This window comes from Hypomesus nipponensis, chromosome 27 (genome assembly GCF_054491055.1).
Source record: "Hypomesus nipponensis isolate SF chromosome 27, ASM5449105v1, whole genome shotgun sequence".
NCBI classification, from domain to species: Eukaryota; Metazoa; Chordata; class Actinopteri; order Osmeriformes; family Osmeridae; genus Hypomesus; species Hypomesus nipponensis.
Genome location: NC_140387.1, coordinates 11,880,661 through 11,899,942, shown reverse-complemented (window position 1 = coordinate 11,899,942; position 19,282 = coordinate 11,880,661). Strand labels below are relative to the sequence as shown.

General features: G+C 41.0%; 1 protein-coding gene across 1 annotated transcript in view; it reads left to right on the top strand.

Moving 5' to 3' along the window:
- pappaa (pregnancy-associated plasma protein A, pappalysin 1a) overlaps positions 1–19,282 on the top strand; it is a 299,873-nt gene that overhangs the window by 150,326 nt on the left and 130,265 nt on the right. The window contains exons 11-13 of the mRNA XM_084693873.1: positions 5,298–5,405; positions 5,867–6,002; positions 6,163–6,376. Coding sequence (XP_084549999.1) covers positions 5,298–5,405; positions 5,867–6,002; positions 6,163–6,376 — 458 coding nt within the window. The remainder of the gene's footprint in view (positions 1–5,297; positions 5,406–5,866; positions 6,003–6,162; positions 6,377–19,282) is intronic.

Below are 19,282 nucleotides of genomic sequence, written 5' to 3'. Positions count from 1 at the left end.
GATGGCTTGAAAACGACTTTTAAGTGTTTATATTATTCGTTTGCCGTCAGATTGCTGCCCTACGCTCTGCTGTGCTGCGATAAGCAGGCATTACATTAGCCACAAACATAAGTACGGTGTTCATTTAAGGACATCCTCAGACTCAAACGAAAAGGCGTCAAGTCTCAGACCAAACAGCTTCAGTCTCAGAAAAACCTCTGTCATTCTCAGACCAAACGCTCTCAAACCAAACGCCATCGTTCTCAGACCAAACGCTCTCAAACCAAACGCAATCGTTCTCAGACCAAACGCTCTCAAACCAAACGCCATTGTTCTCAGAAAAAACACCCTCAAACCAAACGCCATCGTTCTCAGACCAAACGCTCTCAAACCAAACGCAATCGTTCTCAGACCAAACGCTCTCAAACCAAACGCCATTGTTCTCAGAAAAAACGCTCTCAAACCAAACGCCATCGTTCTCAGACCAAACGCTCTCAAACCAAACGCAATCGTTCTCAGACCAAACGCTCTCAAACCAAACGCCATTGTTCTCAGAAAAAACACCCTCAAACCAAACGCCATCGTTCTCAGACCAAACGCTCTCAAACCAAACGCAATCGTTCTCAGACCAAACGCTCTCAAACCAAACGCCATTGTTCTCAGAAAAAACGCTCTCAAACCAAACGCCATCGTTCTCAGACATGGATACTACAAACTCCACCATGTCCTAAAATGAACACTAGCGTGTGTTCATTTTAGGACATCCTCAGACTAAGACAAAACGACGTCAAACCAAACGGCATCAGAAAACCCTTGTGCGCTGCATGTTGATGACGTTTATGATTCTTTACCAAAGTTTGTTTGCAGTATATCCATGGCAACCGGAGGACTACACATAGGTTTACGTTACACGAGTGAACTAGCTTGCAGAAAACCACTATTTTGTATTAGCTATATCAAAAGTAAGTTTTCTTGCTGTACCAGTTAACAGAAACAACACCATGGTATTCACTTTAAAAGCTGCTACTTTAGCTAATTCATAAAGCTAGTCAGCAGCTCCCCCATCTAGCTAACTTTGATATAAAAAAATCTGACAAATTTTAGTTTGAGAGCGTTTTGTCTGAGAACGATGGCGTTTCGTTTGAAGGCGTTTGTTCTGAGAACGATGGCGTTTGGTTTGAGAGCGTTTGGTCTGAGAACGATGGCGTTTGGTTTGAGAGCGTTTGGTCTGAGAACGATGGCATTTGGTTTGAGAGCGTTTGGTCTGAGAACGATGGCGTTTGGTTTGAGAGCGTTTGGTTTGAGAGCGTTTGGTTTGAGAGCGTTTGGTCTGAGAATGATAGAGGTTTTTCTGACGGCGTTTAGTTTGAGGACGTTTTGTCTGAGAATGACAGAGGTTTTTCTGAGACTGAAGCCGTTTGGTCTGAGACTTGACGCTTTTTCTTTTGAGTCTGAGGATGTCCTAAAATGAACACCGTACATAAGATGTTTTAACGATTTCACTGCAGGGCATATGCATTTGCTATACTTTGTTGGAAAACTTAGGTCCTCTAGAATTCAGTCGTGTGATTAATTTTACAGTCAGTACATGCATTTGAGATTTTCCCGCAAAACTGACCAACTAGCATTGTTAGCAGTAGAACGTTAGGTAGCTTCTTGTTTATCTACTTGAGGCTCTAGTTTTTACATCAGGTCTCTGCTAGTAGCCATAAACTGCAAATGTACGAGTGACAAATTGTGCTGTAATAATAAATAGTAACAATTTTTTCATTGAGGGGCTTTGGTACAAGCTATATGCATCTGTGAAAACGTACACAATATGTTGTGCACTACAATCTTCCCTCCTATCTAATGGCAATTAGAAAGACACATCTATGAAATAATTTGATTGCTTTGTTGTTTCAAAAGCTTTACATTACATTTAGATGCACTGCACCAGTTGTTTTGCTCACAGCCATGTCCATACATTTGGTTCAGGCAGGAGGACTGAGTAGTTTTGTTACTGATACTTTATTCCACATGATACAATACATAATTGTAATATTTGATTTGGCGTATGGTTGTGCTTGTGGCGGCTCCCTGCCGCACCCAACGGAGACACCGTCTCCTGGACACCATCTCGACATCCGGGCAGAGAGCAGCAAATGCATTCCCCCTGCGGAGGAAGAAAAGAGAACCAGACAAAGGGCGGAGGTCGCAGGAGGCCGAGAGAGTCTGTGTCGCACTAGCAATGCAGGTGCCGGGATCCCTGCTAAATACCCCGCCCTATAGGAGGGTGTGCCTTGACGCGTGATGACAATTGCTAATGGCGGGCTAGGTCTCGCGTCCCCTGCATGAACCAGCTTTGAAGCTGCACTCTGAGAGTGGGGCTGCAAGAAAATAATAAATAAAAAGAGAGGGGCTACTTTGAGTGCAGGCAGCCTAGGGACAGCATCCATGTTTCTATCCAGTGCCATGACAACACCTAGCCTGGTCCTAACCATACCCTCGTACATTTCATTTGTACAGAGGGTCTGGGATCGCCCCATTGAGAAGCGTTAATTTCCTTGAAGGGGGGTCCTCTGTTGAAGTTTAAAACTATTGGATCTGCCCAAAGCCACTCTGATCTGCCATAACCAATCGCAAGCGTTCGTCTTAGCCAACTCCTTCACCACTACTGTAACGGAGCTAGCTGCCGTAGCTGGAAAATCAAACTTTTCCCGAACCCCGTGGGGAGGAGGGCTACAACATCATGGCCACCTACAAAACTCAGCAAGGAATGCTCTTGCTCCGGCTTTAACTTATGGATATTCGGCAGCATTGCCACAACCACAGAATAACTTCACTTGCATCTTTCTCCACCGCCATTACTGAATTACTCAAACTAGTGCACGACATTAACGTCATTGTTATCAGCCACTCCCTCTGTTCGCAGATTGGACCTACAAAAAAATTGTTTCTGAAAACCGACTTCTAAGTCAAACTCCCAGACCTAGTACAGAAGCAAAATCCAAATTGAGCGGAAGTATGTAGGAGGGCAGAGCCAGGCTAGTCAACACCGGTCCTCAAGACCAAAATAACAGTCCGGCACACCGGGAATTCTCCCGGTGCTTCCGATTAGCTAATCCGGAGGCATGTTCCATAAAGCGAGTTTACCGAATAAGACAGATTTTTGTCAGTTAGTCGGACTCATTTCTAGTTCATTCAGTTCCATAAAGCTAGCTCAATGTAGTTGGTAGTTATGGCAATTTAGGCTGAATCCCAATACTCCCCCTTACCCCTAGCCCTTACTTTTGCACATTCACGTGAGAGCTAGTGGTGTCGCAATACTCTTTTTGAGCTAGTGGTAGGGCTAAGACGAAGGGGTATACACCCCTCAAAACCAAGTAAGATCGGGAGCTTACTTGAAACCAAGGGCTATTTGAATACTGCACGACCGGCAACAATGGCGGCCAGATCATCCAGAGAGTCTGATAAATGTAATATTTTCGGCTTAATTAATTGATAAAAAAGATATGCCTACTTGAAACGTTTCTAAAATTCGCTAGTTTGCTACGCTAATGTTACAGTGCTGATTTGCAACAGTCCTGCATTTCAGCATGTCTACAGTTTAAAGTAAACTCCATTAGCAGTAAATTTCATTTGATATCAGTGCATAACACTACTTGCTTTGGAGATATCGATACGTGCTAGATGACGTACCCGTTACCAAGTGGCGTCCCAATTCTTAGGGATATGTAGCCCTTACCCCTCAGTTTTGAGGGCCAAGGGTTAGGGGTAAATTAAGGGCTAGGGGTAAGTGGTAGTATTGGGATTCGGCCTAAGGATGCAAAACTAGTCTGGTCAGGGTCAGGCTAACTGTCAGGCTTAGCGTGACTTGGTGCTTAACCAGACCTTCCTGTAACACTGACCCAATGGGAAAAAGATGATTTAGCATGTACATTCTCATTTTCTTATTCTCATCAGTTCAACATTAATAGAAAATGAACTTACATAGCCCACATAGAGTACAACATTTATCCTAGTTGTTAACAGTATCTGCAATTGCAAAACTAACGTAAATCTATAAGCAACATCTATAGCCTCCATTTTCCTGATCACAACAACCATGTCATAAAGTTAGGCTACTGGGTAATGTTTTTATTATAGGTTGATAGTAGGCTATTTATTTTAAACAATGTCAAAAAATTGTTTAGAATTGTCAAATGTGTTTAGAGGGTGTCTATTTTTTAATCAACAAAGTAAAGGTCTAAAAAAGGACCTCGACCTACATAGCCTATAGTTCACGTCAATCATGGCGTGTTATTTCATTTTGATGAAGCAGTGGATGAGGGAGCTGTCATAGTACAAAGTTTAAAGGGAACGTTTTTTCTGGAAGAAGTCACGTGGCCATGTGCATTGCTTTTGCCGTGGTAGATTGTATGATCCATGTTTTACCTCTCGGGCTGCTTAAGAATAGGGTGCACGTGCAATTAGCTTGACTACTTAAATCTGACATTAATTAGTAGGACTGCGTGAGCTGAAATTGGCCGATTTAGCCCTGCTTGACTTGTTAAGCTAATTCAAGTCTGGTTTGGGACTTAAGTCCAACTTATTTGAGCGGCCTTTATGGGACAGGCCCCCGGCCTGTACGAAAGCCTATGTGAAGGCTTAAATGTAGAATGAGAGTGAGCAGAGTGAGAGACACTCCGTTCCAGCTACTCCCCTCTGGCAGAAGGCTGCGGTCCATAAGGACCAAAAATTTACAACATAAGAACAGTTTCTTCCCATCCGCTGCTGGCCAAGGACTCACACTGACATGTCACTTTTTATCTAATATTTATAAGTCAATCCACCACCTATTTTCAAATGTCATATTGCACTATGCCGCCCTATTTTATATATTTTTGTAACATTTTATATTTATATCTTACATATTGTTTAGCTCTTTTGTATTAGAAATTTTAATTTTATTTATCCATTCTACTTTTAAAATGTAAATGCGTATGTTTATTGTATGCACCTTCCTGCCACAATAAATTCTGTGTTTGTGCAATAAAAACAAATTCTGATTCTGTTAAACAGAAGCATTTCCGCAATTGTATGGTTTACAAAAAAATATGCCAAACCCATTTCCTACAGCTTTGCATTGTGTATAGTATTTCCTGAAAATGTGTTTCCAAAGTTAGTTTTCAAGGCAATAGATAGTTGCACAAAAGGTAATTATTTGACATAAGTACACAAACTGTTGAAGCCTTTTTGACATTCAGATGCTGACCATCCCCCCACTCTTCTCTCCTCATTGTCTTTGTTTCTTCCCACGGTATCTTCCTTTCTATCCATCTCCTCTCTCTGATCAGACATGTCAGTCCAAGGTCTTTGACCTGTCTGATGGGGTCTCACAGTATGCCTGGTTCCCCTGTGAAGAGGCCCAGCATTCCTCTTCATACCCTCATTACTGGCTCAAGGTAAAGCCAAAAGGAGCAAAGTTCAAACCCTTTAAAGAGTAACTCAGTTTTTTGGGTTAATCCCATGACGTTAATATTCATGCGCAGCTAAATATATCAGTCATGCTATTGGTTCTGACAAATCTTTGCAAAAGTTTTTAATTTATTTTAATTCTGGCTCTTTTTGGCCATAGTGGTAAAATACTTAAAAATGTGTAACAGGAGTGCATTTTTGAGGTACTTTGACATATCACTGTAAAGGGATATCACATAATTATTGGCCATGTTAATGTATTACTTCACAAATAAACACTGATGAACAATCTTACCTGAAAACATATGCCAACGTCTTTTTGGTTTAGCAGAATTACTTAAGGATTGGAGAAGATGCAACTAAAATGTATTAATTTTTTCTCTTTCTTTCACTCCATCTATCGCTCCTTCGTCACTGTCTTTCAACCTTCGTCACTCCATCTCTCTAGGCTTACTTCTCCCACCCCATGGTGGCTGCAGCAGTCATCATTCACCTGGCAGCTGATGGTACTGGCTATGTAGACCAGACCCAGTGTAATGTCACCATCCAGTTGGTGGACACTAAAGAGGCCATCCACAGCTTGGGTGGGTGGACAACAATCCATTAAATGTTTATTTTATTCTTTATTTTATTTAGTCTCATTATCTCTGTTTTTTAAATCCTTGGTTTATGTCTCGGTACTTCTCACACTCTTTCCCTCATCACTCATCCACCTCCCCTCCATACACACACACACACACACAGGCGACTGGCGTTTGAGTTGTCGGACAAATCCACTGGTGATACCTGTAAACCATGACCTGAGCATGGCATTCTACCACACCAAGGCAATCCTGGTCATGTTCCGTTCATCGCTGGTGGCAATCTCCGGTGTGGGCTTGCGTTCCTTCCAGTTCTTTGACCCTATCACCATTAGTAGCTGCCAGAGCAATGAGATCTACAACCCCATGGGCCAAAGGTGAGGTCTGTGTTTGTGTGTGTGTGGAGGGGGTGAGTTGATGGACTGAGGAACACAAACAAATGGTCAAGGCAGACATTTACACCTATTTTACATTAGATTGTAATTAATTTACCTTTATATACAACAGTCTATACTATCAGCTTTTCACACCTAGATTTGGGCATTTTCTTCCATTCCCAGTTTCACTGAACTGGATCAGGTCTCTCCATTGATGTTCTATACCGGTGTACCAGTGTGCTTTGGTTTGTTCAATTTATTGTCAAGCTCTTGGTCATGTGCCTTTTACTCAATAGTGGTCACTCTACCACAAAAGGTAGATTAGTGGTACTTTCTAACTGATGGTACTGACAAAAATACAGGGTGTTCATGTCACAGGAACGCATATCAAGCCAACAACACAGAAAAACAATACATTTATTCATTTAGCAGACACTTTTATCCAAAGCAAGGGGGAGGGGGGGGGGATTTAGGCCAATTCCCTGGGCTAAATACGTCCACTGCAAATATTTATCATATTCTCATGTATATGTTAGTGCATGTAAACCAACAGATACTATTTTTAAAAGAAAAATTCCTGCATTTAAATAATGACAGTTTGTATGATTTGAAATGGTTATTTATTATCACACTAGCATTTAATTATCACGGCAAACAATTACACTGCACTGAACTGTAAGTAAAGTACAAAAAAGTTAAAATCAATAGATTTGGAAGAATAGTCAATAGCAGAGAAGTTAATTCATGCTTTTATATCCAGCCGGCTGGACTACTGAAACGCACTTTTCGCTGGTCTTCCCAAGAAAACCACTGAAAGTCTACAGCTCATTTAAAATTCTGCAGCTATATTATTAACCAAAACTAAAAGGAGAGAACCCATTAGTCCTGTCCTAGCTACTTTACACTGGCTCCCTATTACCTTCAGAATTGACTATAAGGTCCTTTTCCTCACATACAAAGTTCTAAATGGACAAGGACCTAGCTGCTTTGATTCTCGCAAAGACTGCGGCTTGTATTTTGTTGAGTTACATTTTAATTTATTTTAATTTGTATTTATTTGTATGACTTTTATCACTTGTATTATTGGTGGCCAAGCCACAAAGCCACCTTAAGTGTTTCTACCTTTTCTTATAAGGGCCCAAGCAGTGAAGCTGCGAGGCACCTATTGTAATTGGTAGTGTTATTGGGTGTGCCTGCCTTCGAAAAGGGAACAACCTTTTTTCTCTCTCATATATATTATTATTATTATTGTTTCTCTTCACACCCCTAAGCCTTCATCAGTATTTGGACTACATAAACAACCTAGAAGTAAAAAGTTTGGCCTTGGTAGCGACTTAGTTGCTTGTATTTTTATTTATGTTCTGTTGCACGGTTGAAGTAGAAATTTGTGGTGAAAACTGAAGCCAATGGTGGCTAACTTGCTAGCCACAGTCACTGACGCTATTAACGTCACTAACGTCACGAACACTCGTGTGACTACCTCTATCAGAACATTAATTTAGAAGCATGTTCGTCGTAAGGGTTGAAGCTAAGTTAATCAATCGTCCCTTTAGCCCGTTAACATTAGCGAGCTAATTGAGAACCGCAAATATCGGTTCGTCGACGGCTGATCTGCATCCAAATCATGTGGTTAATTTCAATCAGGTTAAACTCATCAGGGCAAGTGCACGTCCTACTTCAAAAGGCAGGAAAGGTCGATCACCAAAACCGCTATTTTCTTACGGTATGATGGCGGAAAAGAAGAAAGAGAGAGCGGTGATATTCTCGCCATCCGAGCAAACTTTTATAATGAGTCTCTACAAAGACAATAAGCATATTATCATGGCTAAGTCAATCACCGCCACCGCTGCCAGAGCAAGACAGGCAGCTTGGCAAATTTTAATCATTTGTTAATAGTAATGTGCCTCCTCAAGTAAAGTCACAACATGAGTTACATTCACTAATCATTAACTAATTATTCACTCGACAAATACTTACTGTCTTTTCAGAGAGACAACTTTTAAATAACTTCTATTATGAGTTGGAATCCTGCATTACAGTCAAAATAACTTTTTGACGAATGACTACCATGCCGTTTGCAAAACGTTTTATTTCATTCAAACAACACATGCAAGGCCACCTTTCTAAGAAGAAGTCCACTCGAAGTATCGATCAGATCTTCCAAATGCCTGGCTGCAACAGATCCTTGATTCTGGACCGATTCATGACGGTGAACTCCTATGTTAACTTTCCACCAGTGACGATTTCTTTAAGACTGAAAAGGAAGCTAAATGTGTTAGAACACGTTCATCTCGAAGACTAATTAGTTCAGCTGCGTATAGTAGCAGGTCGACTAACTAATTTCCTTCTCATACATTCCCGTAGCGTCACAGTGCATTTCCCTGTTGAAGCCCAGCTTCAATGGACATCATGAAGCTTCTCTGAAGAGATGTTTCAGTGTTTCAAAACTATACACTCATTGGATAAATGCTGCGATTATGTGCCGCCATGGACGCTCAGCGTCTCTGGAGGTGAATAGAGGAGCGGGCTGGCCTGGACGCTGGGCTTCTGCGTGATGATTGGAGGGTGTGTCGAAATACTGCATCTCCTTTTGATTGACAGCTATTTTGTACTATAAAAAGTCGCCGAACCTACGAAGGGTTAAATTCAGTCCCATCGCGGATTTTTAAACTGTGGTAGAGACAAACTGCTGCAACCTATTTCTGTTTTTTTTGCTTGGTGAAATTGCTAGCCACATTCATTTTAGTATATACTGTTTTTGATCATTTCGATATCACCTCAGCGTCGCTAAATAGATAGGTTAGAGTCTGTCAGCTGGCTGACTAGCTAGCTAGTCTAGGTCTAACTATAGTGGGTAAAAAAGCATTGTTAAGTTTGTATGAGTGAGGTCAGTCAGCTCCACGTAGTTTGCCTTTACCATTCAAATGCTTAATTATTCTCTGTTAGCTTTCACCCTTTCCAAGTTGATGTATAATGCTGAGCTTAGGGTATAGTGGAAAGTTAACATTCGAAGATAGAAGTTCACCGTCATGAATCAGTCCAGAATCCAGGATCTGTTGCAGCCAGGCATTTTCTACGGAAGATCTGGTCGATATTTAGAGTAGACTTCTTAGAAAGGTGGCCTTGCATGTGTTGTTCGAGTGAAATAAAATGTTTTGCAAACGGCATGGTAGTCATCAATTCGTCAAAAAGTTATTTTGACTGTAATGCAGGATTCCAATTCATAATAGAGTTTATTTAAAAGTTGTCTCTCTGTGAAAAAACAGTAAGTATTTGTCGAGTGAATAATTAGTTAATGATTAGTGAATGTAACTCATGTTGTGACTTTACTTGAGGAGGCACATTACTATTAACAAATGATTAATTACCGTCTCAATCCATGGATACCGCCATTGTAGAAATGAACACATGAATTACCCTGTTAACTCAGGGTTTTGGTTCACACAGTTAACTAACAGTCATAGTTTGCACAATTAACTAAAGTAGTTAACTCACCTATCAGTTAATGTGTTAATGTCAATAGGAATTGATACATGATTCCAGATTTAATTAATAGTAAATCATATGTGACTCCCTATTACCAAATGATGTGTTCATGATCAGTGCATCATTAAGTACTTTCTGAGTTATGTATTAACTGATGATGATTCATGCATTAATTAATGCATTAATGAATGATAATTCATGCACCCTTATTGTAAAGTGTTACCAATGTGATCAATCAGATCACATTTCTTTAAATGTGGCTGCTGGCAGTAGGCTCAATGGAAATTAATCATCAAATGAGATCTTGCTAGCGAATATAATGATATCAACTCTTTCAAAAAAGTATAATAACAAGGCCAAAGAGTATTTAATTGATACGAATTCATAGACACTTATGAGAATATATGTAGGCCTACTGAAAGCGCTTATATCATGTACTAGCCTATGTATGTGTATATGCATGTAGGCCTATGTGTAAATCCCTCTTTGATTTCATTGACTGGGACATGGCCAGGGAATATGATGAATGGATTCATCAGCTGGTTAAGCGCCAATAGCCTACACTTTTATTACAGCAACACATGCTGCGGCTTTGGCATTGTTTTCTGCATCGCCTATACTGTATAAAAATGCACCTGACGCAAAAAACCTCAAGGCTATACAGAATCTGAAGCACAGTAAACGTTTCAAGTAGCTTTATTGTCAATTTCTTCACATGTCAAGACATAAAACGGAATCGATATGACGTTTCCAACTCTCCCACAGTGAAACTTAAAAAACAAAGGCACAATAGATAAGACAAGATATTTCTTAAAACATTAAAACATGTTACAGATTCACATACAGCAGCATAAGCTCATAAAGCATAAAGCTTGCTGCGGCGTGTGATATTTGCAATGTACAGCCTGAGAAGGTCTGGCAAATAAATGAGTCCTTGTCGGCTGAATCGATATCGCTCAATCAAGAACTCATCCGTGTGAAATAAAGGTTGTTGGTGATCGCGTAGAACTCTATTGTTATGGAAAGCTAATTGAACTAGAATATATAGCTCCTTGGTCAACTGGGTCTCTCAAAAAGGGAGCTGCCATGTTATTTTCCGGGGGTGTGGCAAGCTTATCCAGCTACACTTACTTTAGCCTGCTCTGGAGCAGGTTAGTGCTAATTGATGTTACTATGGTGATTTATCAAAAGTTGCTAAACCGCTTAGCGAGCTACGACGAATACCACCCAGGGAAATAGCGAGGCTAACTGCTTGACTGCAAGGCAGCTGCAGAAATGCCACAAGCAAAGAGAACAGGGTGATAACTATTTGCTAATTTTACTTTGTGATATGACCCACAATTGGGATGTGTAATGTACAATATAAGCTGATATTATTAAGGAAGTACATCTTCTTTCCATAACAGTAGTTTACTATTTCACTGAAGCATTAGCATCATGACAATAGCCTCTGTTGCCCAGGCAACACATACTACAGCGGTCTATGATGCATCTGTTTTCAATCGTTAAATAAACATTCCTCACAAGCAGTGGCGCTGTCAGGCCAAATAGTGTCCTACCTGACGTCACAATGCCGTTCTGAAGCAAAGACGCGTCCGTTGCTCTGCCGACCTTAAATTCCTGAGATATCTACACGTGCTAGCAGGAAACTGTCATGGTTGCTATACTGGTTACTAGGTAGGAAGTTTTGTTTTTAGGCTTATTTAAACCATATTATTCTACTTTACTGTTCGCAGCGGCGTAACAATGACGGGCCAGAGTGCAGATCTCACCAACGGGCCCCTTAACCGACCTATCGTGGGGCAAAATTATTGAGTGTTGATCTTAGCGAGGCGCATGGAAATGTATTTATTATCAGTGTTGCGTCTGAACACGTTCATGAACTTGCTCATCATTTTGGTGAACGTGGACTGAACATAGCCTACTATATTACTGCCTGATGAACGATACTGTGCAGTGGACGCATTCATTCTGGTGTCTGTGAATGGCGCGTTCACTCTTTTTAATTTTGTTTAATAAGGTGCCAGATTTCTAGACTTCCAGGCTAAAAACACACCGTTAACAGTCTTGTGTCCAGGGTTACCCAACCTGTCAATCGCTGCATGTTCTTTTTCTTTCTGTCTTTCTTTCTTTCTTTCTTCTACTGTCTATTCATGGCAAGTGTGAGAACGCCGAATTGCGTAGAGGCAGAGAGCGGTATTGCAGACGGCAGCCACATATTGAAAAAAAGAACTGAACTAACTTAGTTCATTATTTGGAGCATTACACTTAGTTCAACATTTTGAATTATGAACTATGAACTGAACTAGTTCATGTAGAAAGTGAACTTTCCCAACACTGCTTATTACAATACACATTGTGAATTGATTGATAGCCATGATGAGTGATTAGCCTATCTAGCGTTAGCTATTTTCCAACAACATCCTGCACATTTTTTTCAATATCTAACCTGGCTGCTGCCTTATGCCTATATGTGCATTTAATGACGTTTATTAGACATGTCTAAATGCATTCAATAGGCTGTACCAGACAGTAAACGTTAGCCTACCCTGGTGGCTGAGTTTCACTCATTGCTGTTGGGCTGGGGGTCAGACATAGTGTCCTCTTGAACACCTCGCCACAAATCCAAATGAAGATAATTTTGCCAGTTTTGCCACCCTTTCATCCTGCTCTCTGCGCTCGTGCCGCTTCCTGCAGCCACTTTTGTGTTTTTGAATGAAGGGCATGGGGTAGCGTAACCGCAATTACTCAACACACAAGGCAACACAACAGGATGGCAAACGATCACAACGTGTGGGTGGGCTATATAATCGTTGACAACATACTACCCAGACAATATTACTTAATAAAAACGAGATTCGTTTCATTCAGCAAAAGGCAAATGAGGCAAAATGAATTAGGCTATTTGTTGTTGTTAAAACTGACTATTGTTAAAATGTTTATTGGGCAGGTGAGAATAACTGACAACATAATTGAGAAATGTTTGTGAATTGATCGGACTGGATCATATGTTAACCTTTCTGTGATTTACGCGGAGCGAGGGGCCCGGTCAGTTTTTCAGGTAGAGTTCTCACTTGAGATCGAGGACGGGCCCACTTTCGCCACGGGCCCTGCACTCCCTATAGTTACGCCACTGCTCGTTCGACATTCCCGAAACAGCAACGCGCGCAGGTAGAATACTATACCTGTTGCCTTTCCGGTCTGTTAAAATTGATGCTAGATAAGTAATTTTTTTGACGAAAACAACTAGCTAGCTAGCACCAGCTATTGAACGAATGAAAACTTTCAATAGTAGAGTAGAATAAACTGGTTTAAATAATCATAAATACAAAACTTCCTACCAAGTAACCAGTATAGCAACCATGACAGTTTCCTGCTAGCACGCATAGATATCTCAGGAATTTAAGGTCGGCATAGCGACGGACGCGTCCTTGCTTCAGAACGGCATTGTGACGTCAGGTAGGACACTATTTGGCCCGAGGACACTATTTGGCCCGACAGCGCCTTAATGCACGGGCTTACCTGGGCTTAAGCCCGGCGCCTCAACCAATCAAGGGCCTCTTAATAATAATACAATATAATAACAATGATAAAAGTCCGTATTCGCGGTGTCATTACTCTGCTCTACAGTGCATCTGGTGGTTGATGTGGAGGAAGACCCCTGCCACCTTTGTCACGCCCCAAAATTTGCTGTGCGCTGCTCTATGTAGTACTTCCACAGAATTACAAAGAAGAACGTTTTTCTAGCATATTGAAAATGGACTACAGGAATAAATGCAGTGTTCCAGGCTGTACAGGGATTGCTTACACTTTTCTGAGTCTTCCGAAGGAACCTAACACTCAATGGGCAATGTCATGTAATTGTCTATATGAGAAGATCTGTGCAGTTCGACCCTCAATTACACATTTGCTCGAACCATTTCACCGAGGACAGTTTTGAATGAAAACCTTGGACAATTTAAAGAAGGATTTGCTAAGCCGCTGTTGCTGAAAAGAGGTGCTGTTCCAACCGTATGCTAATCACAAACGCAAGCTGTAAGTATGATTTTGTCGCTAACAGTTAGCATATTAGCAATGCTCCTGTATCTAGCATAGGTAGAATGCTAAATGAGTCTAAACACATCAACATACCTTACTTAGCAAATGACTCTAGCTAGACTAGATGTACTCGGCATTAGAAGGGAAGCTTCCAAAAAAATTGCCAGAAAACAAATAGCAGTCTAGACTATTAGTGTGATACGTACAGTAGGCCTATGTTTTAAATGGCATAAATGCTGCCAATTAATAATTGATGTAACAACTTAAGTTGTTACATCAATTATAATTATTGTTGTTACAATAATTATTGTAAATGGTCAGTTGCCTTGCCTATTGATTAAGGGGACACTCGGAAGCATGTAGGCCTACACTGCCTGCTTCATTTGATCTTGATAGGCTAAGCATTCTGTAGCTAATAATAACAATATACCCATTATGTATTAATTAAAACTACTTCAGCATAATAATGCACCTAAAATACAAACGTGAGCAAGGGCAGCAATCGCTATCGAATCGACATGTGCAATTTCGCTAGCAGGGGAAGAATAGCCTACAAACAATGAAAATCACCAGTTAACTTAATTTAAATTTGCAAGAACTATAGACTAATACAATAACAGGCTTAAATTAACTGACAACATAAATTATACGTCTTAGCTCTACAGTTCTCAAGGATGCACACACGCAATCTCAACTGCGCTGTGAAGCGCGTCCGTGCTATCCTCCAATATGCTTTCTAACAATCACTGCTGATAAGACGGCCTAAAATGTTGTACAGCCCTATTTCTGATACCGGGGCGGCAGAAATGTAGCCGCGGCGGGGCGCCACGGAAAAATCAACATAGCGGAAACAGTATTTGAGAGAACTGGAGAAAGGCAGGTGCTAGATACAGGATACGTTAGCATTGCTAACAACTGTTACCAGGGGCGGTTTTAGGGGGGTGCACAAGCATAAAAAAAAGCAAATGTTCTTACGCCAGAATTACATTGTGTTATTGGTTGGACTGATTTAGTAGGCAACTGTGTTTGCCGGTGAGTTTAACAAACTTTTATACTATGGTTTGACAAAATGTGCTGCTAATTTCGCTGGCAACAACTGGTTTATCTTTAGAAATAATACAATTAACTACATTTGAAAATTCCACTTTGTCCCATTTTAAATTACAAAGTTGAACAGATATGGGGCTTCAGCCCACCACCTACCACTCATTCCTTGGTCTTTAGCAAAGGCCGTGTGGATCTTGTTGGTATTGCGTTTCCGATTTTGTATGCAATGGTAAAAAGTTCTCCAAATCCTGAAACATTGATAGTACAGGCCAGTGGTTTTCAAACTTTTTACAGCGACCCACATTTTCAAAATGACAAACCATCGCGACCCAAATTATATGGCAAATTTACAATTTCCCTACCGTTATTATTTATTTTTAACAGAATAATTCGTTCTAATTGTCATCAGTGATAATATATGCCACCACAGCTGCCCTGTTAATGCATGCATAGTCTGTGTTTGATGACATACTAGTTTTGAAAGAAAGATAGGTACTTCCACACTTGATGGAAGCGCACGCAGTGCGCAACCAAACATTTTGGGCCTTTATTTGAGCGCAAAATGGTTTTTGAGCTTTTTGTAAAATAAACATAGATGTTTTTTCATTGGTAAAACCTTGTATAGTGAAGGTGATGTCTTTTAGTCTCCATTTTTCAGACCCACCCTTATGTTTCTTAGCCTTGTTTTCCATCTGTATTCTTCTCCCGGTGCTACCGATGACCAGTCCGCTACTGGGGCTGTTCCGGTGGATTTTCAAATCAATTCTCATGCTGTCAGGGGGTGCCGCAGCACCCTCAGCAGCCCTAGTTCCCGCGGCCATGCATATGTAGCTATGTATTTCCAAGTTTGAAGCTCATGATTCATACCCGATGTTTCTGGTTGAACTTGAACCTCTGTTGACGTGTCTGGCTCTGGCACACACATTCTTTTAGTACCTTTCTGAAGCCAGGCTAACATAACGACTTACAAACTCCAAAACTCGACACACTTTTTTAGTGTCTAGGTTTTCAGCAGTGAAAAATCTGTTACGCACTTATGCTGGGGACACACTACAGCCAGAGGTCACTAAATGGCAGACCGCGGTCCAAGTCTGGATCCAGGCGGCTTCCTATCCGGACCCGGACCTTTAGTCGATATATTATCAGCCAATGGAGTTAATTCATTTTGACGGAACGTTTCCATTTTAACCAGCACATTTTTTTATAGCCTTTATGCTATTTATTATATCGATGGTTTTCCTACTAGATGTGGTTTCGATCTTCTGTTTCCAATCCAAAGATCCAATCATGAGCTGTTATAGCAATCACCGTGACAACTCACTCACTCAATGTTGGCCGCAACCTCTGTGGATCAAGCAGGTTGTGTTTGTCATTCGCAACAACGCAGGCTAATCGATTTGCTAACGGTAGCTAGCCTACCTGTTCTTCTTTAGCAAAAATAATGGTGTGACAAAACCCAGCGAAAAGTTGATTCTGAAAAATCGCAAATTTCAGACAGAATGGACTGACAAGAACGCATTTGTGTTGCCGGTGGGGAGCACAAAACCGATGTGTTTAATCTTCAATGAGACAGTTGCCCTTGTCAAAAGTGGTAGAGCTAACGTAAAACTATGACACAAAGCATAGACACTGAACAAAAGTACCCTCCGAACTCTGGTCTATGGGAGAAAGATGCCCAGGGGCACAGTTTTCCGTTGTGGACCCTCGACTGAATGTCCGTTATGGACCCTCGACTGAATGGAAATTTGGTGAGTGGACCTTTTGAGTTTCTAATTGAGTACCCCTGCACTACAGTATAATCTGGCCGATTTCGCCCCTTCCGTAAATCCTAGGTAACGTCCCGATTATCTTGATGGTTCTACAGATTATCTTATCAGATGCTCCGTTGGTATGAAGTGTGTCAAGAGTGACCGAATCTGCTGGGAAGGACGTCGGAGGCGCCCCGATCGCAAATCCTAAATATTCAACATGTTTATTCAATTGTATTCAACATTTATTCAACATGTTGAATATTTGCCATCAGAAATCCTGATGTGTGGGGGGAACCCCAAGGACAAACCCCGAGTTTATCACGTGAAACAAAACAATATCCAATCAGAAAGCAAGCTGAGAGAAGACGGAATCATAACAAACGGACTCACGGCGCAACAAATGGAATTGATTTGTGGCAACAGCAAACCATTTTCTTTGTTTCCGTGAATTTTCTGTGAAAATCATTCCAAACACTATCATCGCAATTTCTTCCTGCATATCGTCCGCCATGTTTATTTTTAAGTCTCGACAGTTTTTGCGAGATTTCTTGTGTTAACAGTTGGGACACTGGTTGGAAATCTGTTTGTGTGTGGTGTGCGGTCTTTATCAAATCATAGGACACCACACGCTGTAGGAGCAAAACAGCTAAATCTAGATTTTTTTTGTCCTTATGTTTGTGGTCTCTCACAGTTTGAAGAACCTTTAGCATTATACTTGCTTCTGTGAGACGCGTTTGAAATTAGTATACTGTATGTAACTGTGCGGTTGGGTTGTTTTATTTTTACATGTAATTTTAATTAGTATAGTGTGTTCCAAATGTGTCCTTCGATTAAACACTGCAGTGTTTATTACACAATGAACATTTGTAGTTTGCCCTCGTTTATTTGAGGGCAACGTTTAATTAGTAAGAAAGATTCAGTGAATTGTAGCTGCGGTGCGGCCATAGACAAACAAATAGACAAGGAGGTCAAACAAACGCAGAGTGTAAAATGGAAGCCGCGCGTGTCTCTACTTTGTGTAGAAATCTGAAGTAGTATGCCAAAACGTTCTTATACTTTAGCTTTCAAACAGAAAGCTGTGCAGAAAGCACTCACAAGCAGCAACAGACCTGTAGCATTTAAACTTGGGGTTGATGAAAGGCACATTCAGGAGTGGTGAAGTCAGCTCCCTCGCTATATTGTATACAATATATATAACTATACCTATAGGCCTAGGTAAAAAAGAGACAAAATGTGTACATGGATGTTGAAACTTAGTGCTCTGAGTTTGTGCATGTCAGTTTAGACAAACGTAACCTTTTAAACCTCTAGGTTTAATTATCTCTTTTATACATGTAAAGTTGGATTTGACATTTAACAGACATTTAATCATTTAGGAAGATGTTTGACTCAAAAACCATGACAGTACATATTGTAAAAAAAACTGCAGTCCAATTTGGCCAAATTGCTAGCTTGGATGTTATCTTTACATTTAGATGGGTTGGTGGTTACAAATAATGAGGATGCGCACGCACCTTCAAGGCAGAACAATGCCTACCATTTCACCTGTACTGTTTATGTTCCCACCACCCCCCCTTTCTGAACAAAGTTCAATTGATCAGATTTGTTTATCTGTTGCTATGAAATCCATTTTAGCCAAGCTAACTAACATTGTTTTTAGCTAGCTCACATTACCATTCAATCAATTATTTCCCACTTTTCTGCTTCCAGCGGCAGATTTAGTGGGAATTCTAGCCAGTGCCGCACTAGGCTTTGCTCATGCAGTGAAACGCCGTAGAAGGGGAAAGCGAGCGGGAGCGCTAGTTCGGCTACGCCAGGGGTGTCCAAAGTCCGGCCCAGATTTCATGTGGCCCGCAGTTTCGGTCTTCTAATGTGTATCTATGGCCCGCCAGCACTGTTAAATAAATAATAAAACTTTCAAATGCAATTCCTCCTTCAACCGCTAGGATAGGGTATTGGACTTTTACTTTGGCATCGATCAAATGTTCGTCTCGCGAGAACAAGGCAACAGTGTGAACGTTAGTACAGCTTTACTGTTGCACACACACTTGTCCAACCGACTTTCAAACACACGTTGCCGCGAACCGTTCTCCGATCATTTCTACCATGGCAAGTAAAAAGAGGAAAGTTGACAGTGAGGGCCGCCGCTTTCAGGAGAAATGGGAATTACAATATTTCTTCACTGACACTCGAGGCAATTGTGTTTGCCTAATTTGTCAAGAGACGGTTGCCTTGTTTAAGGAATTCAATGTAAAGAGACACTACCAGACAAAACATGCTAACGCATTTGACAAGCTAACGGCGAGTGGCCATGCTGAAAAAGTTAAACAACTCAAAGCTGCTCTGGCTTCACAACAGCGATTCTTCACGCGGGCCAATGATTCAAATGAAAACATTACCAAAGCAAGCTACGAAGTGGCCATGTTAATAGCTAAACATGACAAACCTTTTACAGAGGGTACGTTTATCAAAGACTGTCATGAAAATGGTGGAGAACATTTCCCCCGAGAAGAAGCAAGAATTTATGAACGTTTGCCTGGCTCGTAATACTGTGGCACGGAGAATTGAGGACATATCGTCAGAT